The sequence below is a fragment of the Ursus arctos genome, unplaced genomic scaffold (genome assembly GCF_023065955.2).
Source record: "Ursus arctos isolate Adak ecotype North America unplaced genomic scaffold, UrsArc2.0 scaffold_36, whole genome shotgun sequence".
In the NCBI taxonomy this organism is placed as follows: Eukaryota; Metazoa; Chordata; class Mammalia; order Carnivora; family Ursidae; genus Ursus; species Ursus arctos.
The window spans coordinates 15,615,089-15,628,397 of record NW_026623050.1 but is presented as its reverse complement, the minus strand read 5'-3'; the positions used below and the strand labels follow the sequence as shown (position 1 = coordinate 15,628,397).

The following is a 13,309-nucleotide window of genomic DNA, read 5'->3' as shown; positions in this document are numbered from 1 at the left end:
AGGAGCAACATGTTATTTTCTACGTTAGTAAAAGTACAGGGCCAATGTTCTGTTTATAAGCAATTACTAATTTGTTGGGGTGACATATATAAGCAAGGATTTTTTTTTTTGACCAAAGAAAGGGTGGACCGATGAGTAAAAGCTATGGTGTCCATTATTAGTCTCCTCTCCTCCTTCTGTTCTTTCTCCCATCTTTTTCTTATTCTTCTCAAATTCATTTAATTATAAAAACCAAAACAATGTATTAGATACTAGTATACACTCAGCATATATTTATTGGATCTGAAATTTAATTTTTAAATAAAAACATTACCTACAGTCTCCTACATTTTCATTTTTACAACTTCATCCGCGTTTTCGTTCATGTCAAACCTGTTTTCCTGTAAGTATACTCCTATTGCATGAGCCATTTTGGATTCTTATTTTTAGACTACAAAAAGATAATATTGTAGAGGATAAAGAAGATAAAGAACTTTATGTGTGGGAATGGCTTAAGAGGGAGATTCAGATACGGCGTTGCAATTCTACAAACTTATCCTTCCATCGGGATATGGAGTTAATGTCCCAATACTCTTCACCATTGTGGTTTTGGTTTTTGAACGCTAACAAAGTGAAACAAAACAAAGCAAAACATTTTCTGTTTTTCATAGTTATATTCCAGTGCATTTGTAGCCAACCAGGGGAAAGAGTATACATTTGAGATCAGAGCTATAAATTCTAGTTCTAGCTCTGGTCTTTAAGCTCTGCGTGGCCATGAGTATGGCATTAAGTCTCTTAGGGCCTTTTAGAGTGATGAAGCTCTCACCAGGACTTTGTAGAGGCTATGGACTTTACATGAGTTAATTTAGTTCATCTGCTTGTGAGCCAGAGATGACCCTTCCCAAGATTTCTTATTCACGTATAGGAACAATATTATCTCTCCATAGGGTTGTTGAGAGAATAAATTGACACAATTGTATGAGAATGTTTTGTAAACTCTTAAAGAATTCTTTTTTTTTTTTTAGATTTTTTTATTTATTCGACAGAGATAGAGATAGCCAGCGAGAGAGGGAACACAAGCAGGGGGAGTGGGAGAGGAAGAAGCAGGCTCCCAGTGGAGGAGCCTGATGTGGGGCTCGATCCCATAATGCCGGGATCACGCCCTGAGCCGAAGGCAGACGCTTAACCGCTGTGCTACCCAGGCGCCCAACTCTTAAAGAATTCTGTAGCTTTTAGGTGTTATCATCGCTTGAGACTTTGCTTTATTTATTCTTTATATCAGCAAACATTAATTATGCCTAATAAACCTGTGAAGATAGCGTTGTTTGTTGTGAGGACTCAAAGCCGTGAGGCCCTTCGTCAGCTACCAATCTGATGTATTTTTCCTCATTTGCCCCCCTCCCATAGCACTTTGGTAATCAGACGTTTAGAATTCTTATCATATTCTGCCTTTCCTAAACTGTACCATCCTTGAAGGAAAGAGATTTTTATTCGTTTTAGTATTCCAGCTGTATGTGCCTTAGATTGCCTGGATTCATATCCCAATGTGTCACTGTGCGGCCTCAAACAAGTTACTGAACCTCTCTGAGCCTCACTTTGCTCCTTTATAGAAATAACAACAGAACGTACACTATAAGATTTCAGTGGGAGTTAAATAAACTATTGCATGTAAAGCTCTTGGGATAGTGCCACAGACATGGTAAGCCCTCACTAAACACTGGTATTATAAACCCCTACAACTCAAACACAAATTTCTGGATTGACTAGGAATTGGGTACCCTGAGAGATACTAAAAGGGACAGCTTGAGGAGGCCTGATCTGGGACTCATAGAGTCATGGGGCTGGTGGTGCTCTAAGACCACCCCATGCTGCTGCACTGCTGGCCCAGAGCCTCTGACAAAAGGACGATGACCAGGGACTCACAGGGTTCTCTTGTCCTACTGCAGCTCTCTTCTCCTTTTCTTTTTAGAATTCTTACTGAGTACACTTGGAAATAGGAGCACTTCATGATGATGAGCGGGCTGACCACTTAGTTCTCTGATTGCCCCTATTGGTCCCGCCCCAACACGTTCTCGTCAACTGTAATGGATTTAAACACTTGAAGGCGAGGTGTTAGCAAAAGGGAATGCCAAAGCTCAGCAGTGGGGCAGGGAGACTAGAGATGAATGAGGGGGAGTGCAGGACGGAGATCAGGGAGTAGGGAAACAGCAGCAAGGTTCTGAGGACATCAGAGGAAAAGGTGACAACAGAGGGGACAGGAAGAGGTGAGAAAGGTTGAGGGTAGGAAGGTACATGTCCCAGGTTCCCAGGGGGTAGACAGGGCAGGAGGATTTAGCTCAGAACTTTCGGACTTTACAAGTCTCAGCAGCAGTCTTTAGGAAGTGGAGTTACTGCTCAGGAGAGAATCTAGTGGCCCGGTGGCTGGTGGTGCCTCAGTCACGTGTTCTGAGCCGGCGGTGTACAACGAATCCTCCCTTTGTCTACCAGACCCCTAAGTGCTGAGCAGCTAAGCTCAATACTAAAGAGTAACAGCAAAACTAAAGAGAGAACATCAATACTAAAGAGAACATCATCTGTACTGTGCAGAGTTTAGAAGAAAAGCAACTCTAGGTATAAATTGGGATCTTTCTCTGTACTTCATAACTATTTTCAATCACAGAGGAGAAGAATTAGAGAATTTTGGATTTTGTTTAAAATGATAGTATGAAGCTCAGGGGAGGAGAGGCAGAGACCCAAAAAGCATCATAGCCACTGAAATTTCAATGGGAGAAGTAAGACGATGGTGAATTTTTAAAAACATTCTTTCCTTTTTAAAATCAAAGTCGGTAATTTTTGGCTCAAGAATTGTGTACAACTCTTTATGTTCTCTCTATAGTGGGTTTGCTGTAGTCACATTGTGACTAGTCAGAAAATAATTTTGCCTCCTCAGGCTTCTGTGACTTTTATTAGAGTCGAGGAAGAGTCTTGATATATAAACCCATTTATTCCTTGAGGGGATTGTCACTGAGTTGTTTTTCAATTCTGTTTTGTCATAATTCAGACAAAACTAAACACACACATGTACATACCTCTCTCCCCTCCCCTACCTGTATTTGAGTTGGAAATTTAAAAGCTTAAGACAATGAAATGAGTAGATTGATTCTAAATTTAATCTCTGGGACTTGAGAATGGGGCAATTCTAATTTAAAAAACAAAGGTAAGAAAATTTCACAGTTTGAAATGCCAATCGTACATTCAAAACAGAGCTACATAATCGTTAGGGAATGTGTCAAAATAAATTGCTAAAATTTTAGTCAGTCCATTTTAGATCTTCAGATCTTTCAGAATCTCATAAAAACCCTTATTTTAAAGTGAAATTTGAAATAAACAGTTCCCCAATATAGGAGGCAGCCAGAATTCTAAAACTGAATTGTGATAGGTCCTTTCCGAAGCTCAAATAGACAGCTGAACAGAATGATTTTATCTCTGTGTAAGACCCACAGCTTGGTTTCTGAATGTTTTCTACTGTCTTTTAGAGCATTTTCTGTTCTTTCTTGCCTCTTGCTTAACCCCTGTTCTATTTTCTCTTTTCCCTTCCTTACACCTCATCATCTTTTTCTTACGTTTTTATTTTTTTCTTTTAATTTTTCTCTTTTTAAAATTTCCTTGCCTGCTTTATTTTTTTCTGTGGTTTCCAATTTCCTCCTACTTCTGTCTTTTCCCCATCAGCTTTGCCTGCTCCCTACTCTTAAATCATAGTACTAGGGAATTAAAGTATGTGTATGGAAACGATTATCTCACTTATTGGTGGAAGTTTTATATTTTCCATTAGTAATTATCAAACAAGAATGTAGAATTTTATCTATTTCTTGCAAAAGAAAAGTAAGTTAAGTGGCTATTAATTTATATGGTATCCCCTGCCCTTGCTTGTATTCTGGTGTTCAAGGGGTGGGCCCAGCCAGGACAGGGAAGGAGAGGGAAGGTTTGATTTGGGGCATATATGGCTGAGAGGTGGAACAGGATTTTACCTTTCTCACTTTTTTTTTTTCCCCTAAGGCTCTCCTGGCTCATTAGTAAGTAGGGGTGATACAACATGGAAGGGTTTCAACCAGTCTTCCGTTCTCGTGTATTCTTTATGATTTTTTTTTTTTAATAGGCTGATCTGCTTCTCCTGTCCAGTAGTGAGCCACATGGCCTCTGTTATATTGAAACTGCTGAGCTTGACGGGTAAGTCACTAAAGTTAGAATGATTATTTAGAATGGTTTTTAATTTAGCAGTAACAGCTTCAGGAGCAGGACTCAACCTAAACCTTATTCTTCATTTAATTTTCTTGGAACAAGTAAGAGCCTAACTTGCAAATTCCATTTGTTAATTAATTTGTGGCTCTTTTGAAAGCTCTTTTTCTCTTGAATTTATTTTCTTTCCAAAACAGTGAATTGAACACGTCTGTGTGAATTATTGTATAGGACTCTTTACTCATATTCCTTAGAAGGGTTTTGTTTTGCTTTAGTTTTTTCCTTTTTAAAATTTCATTTGATCCTCTAAGGAGTATTTTAGAGGAGTATTGATGAGTCTCTGAGGAATTACTTGAGAAGGAAATCTTTTGGAACTGGGTCAGATGAAGACGGAGAAAGAAGAGGGAAATGGAGTTTTGACATTAATGTTAATTGAGAAATTTAGTTATAGACAATATTGCAGTTCTGTTTCCGTGGATTCAATTTGGCATAAAAACTTTTATTGAATGTTTACATTTGAAAGGTCCTATACGTTCTTTAGATGAATTTTATCATTTAATTCTGATATAGGTAGTACATAAGCCCCATTATACAGATGACAAGGCTTAGAGATACTAAGTAATTTACCTGAAACCTCTAAAAAGTGAAGCCAGTACTCAGACCTGATAGTTAACCAGACTGGTTTTAACCACCGCCTCCCAAATCATTGTTCCACTAGGCTATTGAAATGGAGTATGACCTGTGTGATCTTACCCTTGGTTTGGGCGGAACCTAAAATAGTGCTTAGAGGGAAATTTATGGCACTAGATGCACATATTTGAAAAGAAAAAGAGTCTCAAATCAATAATCCAATATCCCATCTCAGGAACCTAGAAAATGACAGCATAAAGCCAAAGCAAGCAGAAGGAAGGAGGTAAAGACACAAGCAGAGATTAATGAACTTGAAAACAGAAAAAAAAAAAAAAGAAAAATCAACAAAACAAAGAGCTGATTCTTTGAAAACATCAATAAATTTGATAAACCCCAGGAAGACTGAAAAAGAAAAAAAAGACACAAAATAACGATATCATGAATGAACCAGGGAATATTATGATAGCTCCTGAAGATATCAGAAGGATTAGAAAATCCTACAAGCAACTTTATACACATACATTTAACAACTTATATGAAATAGGCCACTTCATCAAAAAACAAACTACCACAATTGACTCAATATGAAATAGACGATTTGAATAGCCCTGTAGCTATTAAGGGAACTGAATTCAAATGTAAAACGTAAAACTGTAAAAGTTTTAGGGGAAAAGATAGGAGAAAATCTTCCAAGATCTAGGGCTAGTCAAAGAGTTTTTAGACTCGACACAAAAAGCATAATTCATAAGAGGATAATTTGATAAACCACACTTCACCAAATTAAAAATTGTTGCTGTGCAAAAGACCTTATAGGATGAAAAAATAAGCTACAGACTAGGAGAAAATATTTGCAAACCATCTATCTGACAAAGGATTTTTATCTTGAACATATGAAAAATGCTCAAAACTCAATCTTAAAAACAATCCAATTAGAAAATTTGCAAATGATATGAAGGGACATTTCACCAGAGATGACATGCAGATGGCACATAAGCACATAAAAAGATGTTCGACATCAGTAGCTGTTAGGGACAAAAAAGTCAAACCACAATGAGATGTCAGGACATACCATACCTATCAGAATGGCTTAACTTAAAAATAGTGACAAGTCCAAACGCTGACAAGGATGTGGAGAAACAGAATCACTCACACATTGCTGATGGGAATGTAAAATACTACAATCACCCTGGAAAATAGTTTGGCAGTTTCTTAAAAAACTAAACACGCAGCTGCCAGACAACCCAGCAGTTTCACTCATGGGCATTTATCTCACAGAAATGAAGACTTATGTTTACACACGAACTTGTACACAGATGTTCATGGCAGCTTTATGTGTTACATCCACAAATTAAAAAAACAACTTATATGTCCTTTAACAGGTTGAACAAACTATGGCATATCCATATCATGGAACACTATCGAGCAAAAAAAAAAAAAGAATGAACTATTGATACATACAATAAGCCAGGCGAATCTTCAGAGAATTATGTTGAGTAAAAAAGCCAATCCCCAAAGGTCACATACTATATGATTCTACTTATATAACCTTCTTGAAATGGCAAAACTGTAGAAAGAGACCACAGATCAGTGGTTGCCAGGAATTAAAGATGGGTTGGAGGAGGCAGGGAAGCGGGTGTGTCTACAAAGTGTAACCTAAAAAATCCTTGTGATGGAAATGTTCCCCATCTTGACTGTGTCAGTTTCAGTTGTGATGTTGTGACACTGTGATATAGTTTTGCCAGTGTTACCATGAGGGGGAACTGAGTAAAGGGTACACAGGCTCTTTTGTGTTATTTCTTATGCTGAAAATCATTTTGAAGTTTGAATTCAAGATACCGAAGCATGTTAAGGAAGAGTATGGCATGACACGAGATATTGATCAGGAGTCTCGGCAAAAATTTTTTTTTAATCAGTAAGGTCTATGTGTGATTATTCTTCCCTTTTAGTTTCCACATCTGAAGATGGAAGTGAGATATTGGAGAGAATTCTGAGGAAGTAACCTAAAGTGATGATGAACCTTGCTGAATGACATGATGTGTAGAGCTGGGTTAGGGAATGAGGGCTGTCTGGCCCAGCTGGGGTCATTGACTGCTCCAATTATTTGACGATTGTTTCAGTGAATGGACACATTGGTCCTTTAGCCTCAACGCCACTATCTCACAGCTCAATTTCTGCCTCAGTTATGAAATTCTTGAGTATCACAACCCCTACACGTTCCTGCATCCTAGGAATTGGTAGATGTGGCAATAAGTGATTGATGAGATTACTTTTAAGCAAAGTAACTTTAATTATATATCCAATTTACTGTTTCCTGCAGAAACTCATTTCACCAAGGTGTATTCCTTGGATCGATTTCATGTTGTCTTACCATCATTGAGACTCATTTACGGGAAGTTTAGATTAAATCCCCTCTCAAGGACCTGCTTCTCAGTTCTCTAAATTCAGTTATTTCATGGTTGTCATGTACTTCCAAATGGTGATATTTGCTTTTTTACCTACCACTTGTTTCCCTCAAGAGAACAGTAACCCTTGTGGGGCAACACTGAATCTCATGGGTGACTATGGTATGTATTCGATCAATATTTGTTGACTGAATGAACTCACTGCTAAACACTTCCATAAAAGAACTCTGACAGATGATGTTAAGCTACACTAGAAGAGAATTAGGTTGAACTCAGTGAGAAAACCATCGTGACAAGCCCTTGTATGCAAGATGTGAGTAATGGCCATAGAATCCTCACAACTGGTCATTTCATGAATACCACAGGGCCATCTGTCCAATGTATGTGTGGTTCTGCCTGAAAGATGACCAGTTCACTGTGACCTGCTGAGTTACTGTCTGGTTGTATGATCCCAGGCTTACAGGATTTTTGGCTTGGTTCTCCATGAGAAAGAAAGCTGTATTCCCTTTCCCATTTGAATTTCAGCTACTGTGAAATTAGCCATGACCATCTTTTACAAGTAAAATTCCTATGTAGATAGTAGACTCCAGAGTGATACTGGCCTCCTTTATTTGGCAACTGTGTTCCCATTCCTAATAAGTTTTGTAACTCATGCATGATGTCTGAGTAGGTTCGAATGAAACCATATTTATTATGTCCTCTGTTCTTTCAAATAACAGAACAGATTACTGTGTTGTTACACAGATGTGCCATGTGTGGAATGCCAAATCTTAGGAGCATGAAAAGCCCTGTCCATTTTACTGAGTTCACTTTACGGAGAGGTGTGAATGACATTTGAAGGAAGTTTCTTGAAGTTCTTGTGTTGGATTTTGCACGTGCTGCACCTGCCTGATTACTTTATGTAAGATGCTGTTGGGCTGTTCCATATAAAAATTCATGTCGTGTCAATTAATTTCACAGGGAAACGAACCTTAAAGTCCGCCACGCACTATCAGTTACCTCAGAACTTGGAGCAGACTTTAGCCGACTTGCAAAATTTGATGGTAAGTGTTTAAAACAGACAAACAAAAACCTCAAAACCAAAAAGTAATATAACTAATTATCTGAAATCCAATTCATGTTTCTTTTTATTTGGTGGAAAGACATAAAATTCTGCAGGCATCAAAGCCTGTAATCTCTTCTCACGCTAAAGAGTAAAAATGTTACCAAGGGGATAGTGGCTTTATAAATTCATTGTTCATTTCATCCTTGTTTCCTCTTCTGTAGATCTCATCCTTTCCTTGCCTGACCTTGGCCTCCCTGGGGGTCCTGTGCAGATTTGCCGAGCATGAACTCAGGCCACACTTATATTTCTAGCGCCAGGTCTAACCATCCATCCATTCTCTGGCTCCATAACAAAGACCAAATACTAGATTGCAAACTTTGCCAAGACAATAAAGCAGCCTCATATATTTCTGTGTCTTGCGTAATGCCAGGTATGATGTCTTAAAGGTAGTAGGTATTCAGGAAGAACATTCTGATTGAATCGTCAGTCACCCTATTTTAGACCTTGGTTTCCTTATCACCATCTTCACACCATTCAACCCAGTCCCTTCTCTGCAGCATGGGGAACCATTTCTGCCTGTCCTGTTCCAGCTATGTCTCGTTCTTTTCTGTTAAAGCTGTCACAGAGAAACAAATCCTTCAAGAGTCAAAGGAAAGAACCATTAATGGCAGGACTGCAGGCACCATGGCAGGCTTTGGGAGAATCTTTGGGGTCTTCCTCCCATTGCTCAGTGATCTCTTGTTTTACACATTTGTATGTCTGGCCTTTAATATCAATATTTACGTATAGATTGGTTGTAATTATTAACAAATCTTCAAGTTCGAGATTGTCGTCCAGAATGTTTTCTTTTGAGTCCACTAAAGGAAAATGTGGTCAAGGGTCTTAGCATGATCCAATGAGTTAAAGCACAGGCAAATTTATATTATAAAATTTCCCCAATGCACAGCTTAGAGTTTATATTGCCTGTGCTGTGCATTTGCTTATAAACTCTGTCTGGATTCTGTTAATATTTTAATCTCTCTTAAATGAGTGCTGCTATAATAAGTGTTTATAGAAAACAATATTCCTCTAGTTTGGGATTTAAGTTAGGGGAATAGCCAGGAACCTTTGAATGGCCCAAGAAATATTTTGATTAGAGTAAAACAAATTACACATTTTCTACTAAGTAATTTTTTCAGTGAAATTTTATTGTTATATGAATCCAAGAAAAGTAAATTGTGTTCATGAATCAAAACACTTGCTTAAAATGTTTCATAGAATATTTATGGGGTCCTAAAAGGGCAACCTAAATATAATTTCCCATTACTCATTTTTTTCCTGGCAGAATTGGACCCTTATTCCTCTTTCAATCTACGAGGAAGTAAAAATTCATGCTTTTTAGTTTCCTTTATCATAAAAAAGCAGAAAATGATTGTTACAATTACCCAGTTCACTTTCTTTCTTAGATATTGGCAAAGATACCCTATACTGGGATTCAGTTCAGACAACCCTGAAATCTTGGTGGTGTAAACAGTAGAAGTTTATTTCTTGCTCATGTCACATTCTAATGTTAGGTCAAGCAGCCTTTTCCGTCTTAGATCCACGGTGCCTCGACTAATGGCCTCTAAGGTTAACACACTAGAGCAAGGACTAGCTGAAAGAGACGTGCTGACTTTTAACTGCTTCTTCCTCTCACATTTCACTGGCCAGTGGGAGCCACATGGGCCTGGCCTAACTGCAGGGAGGCTGGGAAATAACAAGTAGGGATATTTGTTGGGGGCTACCTGTCTTTAGTATTCTCTAAGAACTCTAATCATAGTTCAATGCCAGGATAGGGTATCAAGGTCCAGGCTGGATTTAGGTTGATTTCTTATGTGCAACTGCAGGAATAGGGCCAAGAATCCTGTGACTCCTCTTACTCTCAATCCCCTCTATCCTGTTCAGCTTTTTTTTTTTTCTCATAGCACATATCACCATCTGGCATACTCTATAACTTGCTTATTTTCTAAGTTTATTGTTTATTGTCCATCTCTACTTGCTGCAATGTAAACTGCACAGGGATCTCACTGATGTATAGCAAGTTCCTAGAACAATGCATAGTAGGTGCTCAAGAAATACTTGTTCAATGCATGAATAAATGGTTGCAAATGCCAGAGATTAGGGGGCAGGATCAATATCAGTCCCCAAAAAGACAGCTAAGAGCAAAGGAAGGACCTAAGGTAAAGGGATTGGGAATGGTGGGTGGAAGGATGGGCTGAGACAGAAGCTTCCTGATGGGAACTTGCAGGATAAAGCATGAGAGCTGGTTCCCCTCCTCTTAGAGGGCAGGTGGCTGAGAGAAGGTTCATCTTGTGGTGGTTTTATAATGAGTTTACTTCAGAATCCTTTTTTAAACAAAATTTAACACAGAAGTCCAAAATTCAGGCCAATACAGTGCTCAGACTGAGGCAAGAAAACATTTCCTCACCTAGAACATCTCACAGATGGTGTCTCCTGAAAGGTTAAGGAACGTGCTTATATATAAAAATAATCTTTTTAAATAACTCATACAGTTTATTTTTAGAGTGTGTTCATAATTATTACTATATGTAGCTTGAATTTGCTTCACAGAGCGTAGGTAACTCACCAAATCTCTAACATGTGATTGTTTTCTCAAAGGCAACACAAGTCTTCTCTTTTTAAAAATCATTTATACTTAAACTGTGGTCAGTTCTAAGAAAACATGTAATGCCAGATTCATAAGACTGGTACACTTCTGGGCTAAGAACCAGATTTTTGCCGAATTTACTCTTTCATTCTTAAATTTTGGGTTGAATTTCAATCTACCTTAAAGTTTAAGGCAATATGGTATTTTACAGGTTTAATTTTATTAAAATATGATTTCCCGTTTCCAAGAAAGCATCTTGGAATAAATAGAGGGATTAAGGGGAAATAAATTAGATACAATATACAAATTAGATTTCCCCTGTTAGCAGCCAAATTTAAAGCCCAGGAGGGTGATGCAAGATGTGGCATGGAGAGTCTTGAAAGAGATGAGACAGTTAGTAAACACTAAATCCTTCCCATGAATGCTGTTTCTTCCAAGCCCTAGCTTAGGCATGTTCATTTCAGTGTCTCCCTGACTCTCTGACATGCACAGTCACACACTGTACGTTACATACACACATTTCTGTGCCCATTGCACCATTTCTCTTCTTCCTTTCCTCCCTTTTGGCCTTCTTTCTTATTGTTTTCATCTTCCTCTTCCATTGTTTGTTAGCTTATGTTAGCTCTGTACATGCATTGTCTCTTTTTCTGTGATTCTTTATCTTTTCTCTTCCCATCATTCTGTTCATATTAATTAGCTTACCAAGTCTTAGGGACAAGATACAGTACAAAGTATGTAGGATTATAAAATATCTCCACACGTATTATCTGGTTTCTTTTGATCCGTTTGCTCCTCCATTCTTTTCCTACTCCCTTTTTTTTTTTTGGTCTTCTCTGTCCACCTTTGTCATAATGGGTTATCAGTAGATTTCAGGTTTTCCTCTGGTGACTAGAAAAACTTTCTTGAGTCATGGGAATTAAAACCACATACTGCATCCTTTAGTTTAAACTAAAAGCACCGTATCAACGTTGTGTACATTTGGAAATGCCCTGACTAGCTGTGGCATATGGTCTAATAGATGAGACAGACATGTGAGGCACGCCCTTTCCCATTCTCTGTCTGGGCTAAGTATATCTTTTAGCTTGTGACTTCTGGGCAAATCTGGGTATGGTATTATTTTTGCTTCTAGTTACCATGTGGCTTTTCTTCTGAGACTTGGCCAAAACACTTTCTCTAGCACCAAACTACAGTTTCTTGTCCTTGAGTCATAACTGCACATCTTCCAAGTATTTGAAGACCTCAGTTTCCCACTGCTATTCCTAGAGAAGTCCCCACTGGGGACACCAGGCCCAAAACAGATGGCTAGGGCCTTAGGATATCTCTTGTAAGTCTTCCTGCCTTCCCATTTTTGCACCCAAACCTAAGGATGGTGTCTTGCTAGTGGCCGCCTTCGGGCTTGCATTCTTTCTTTTCTTTCATTCATTCTCTCAGTCACCTGTTCATTTACTCAGTAAATGTATGTTTAACACAATGACAAGGGATTTCCTAAGCCTGCAGATACAGTGGTTAATAAGTCAGACCCAGACCTTGCTTTCATAGAGCTTATAGCCCAACAGAGAAGATAGACTTGAATAAGTGCTCATTCCTGAAGTTCTCAGGACTTCAACATGACGTTGACACCAGGCATTGTGCCAAGTAACTACACACATTATCTTACTAAATCCTTATAGCCCTGAGAGGAAGAGATCATTACTGCCTCCAATTTATGGGCAAGGAATCAGACTCAGATTGCTTTTTCTAATGCCACATAGTTACTAAGTGAAGGAGCCAGAATATGAACCCAAGACTGCTGGCAAAGCCTATTCCATGGAAGCCCGCAAGAGGCTGTAAACTACAAGAAGAAAGACAGCATTGGGGGCTCCTGGGTGGCTCAGTCGTTAAGCGTCTGCCTTCAGCCCAGGGCATGATCCCGGAGTCCTGGGATCGAGTTCCGCATCGGGCTCCTCCGCTGGGAGCCTGCTTCTTCCTCTCCCACTCCCCCTGCTTGTGTTCCCTCTCTCGCTGGCTGTCTCTCTGTCAAATAAATAAATAAAATCTTAAAAAAAAAAAAAAAAAAAGAAAGCATTGGAAAGGTAGGGGAATTAGCATGACAACTTAGCTCCTAATCAGGATGAGAAATACATTTTAAGAATACTCTAAATCTAAAGGTACAAAATTAGTTACCAGAGATCAAGTCCTCCAGGACTTAGATGACATCATCATATTTTTAAAAAGCAGCAATGTTCTCAGTGATCTTGAATGTCAGGATCCCTGACCAGAGTTTATAGAAGAGTTGGCCAAATGTAGAGAACACCACATGCAAGATAGGTTTGAGTTTTGGTAGGTATATCTAGTGATTTAAAAAAATTCTCACATAGATATTTTCATACATTGAAAACATCGGAAAATAATTGATATATTGTCCATTAAATT

General features: G+C 38.5%; 1 protein-coding gene across 3 annotated transcripts in view; it reads left to right on the top strand.

Annotated features, from left to right (window-relative positions):
- Nucleotides 1–13,309, top strand: part of ATP8B4 (ATPase phospholipid transporting 8B4 (putative)) — a 226,417-nt gene that overhangs the window by 113,581 nt on the left and 99,527 nt on the right. For all 3 annotated transcript variants that reach the window (XM_026518454.4, XM_026518456.4, XM_044391066.3), the window contains exons 8-9: nt 4,115–4,185; nt 8,187–8,269. In XM_026518454.4, the coding sequence (XP_026374239.2) occupies nt 4,115–4,185; nt 8,187–8,269 (154 nt within the window). The remainder of the gene's footprint in view (nt 1–4,114; nt 4,186–8,186; nt 8,270–13,309) is intronic.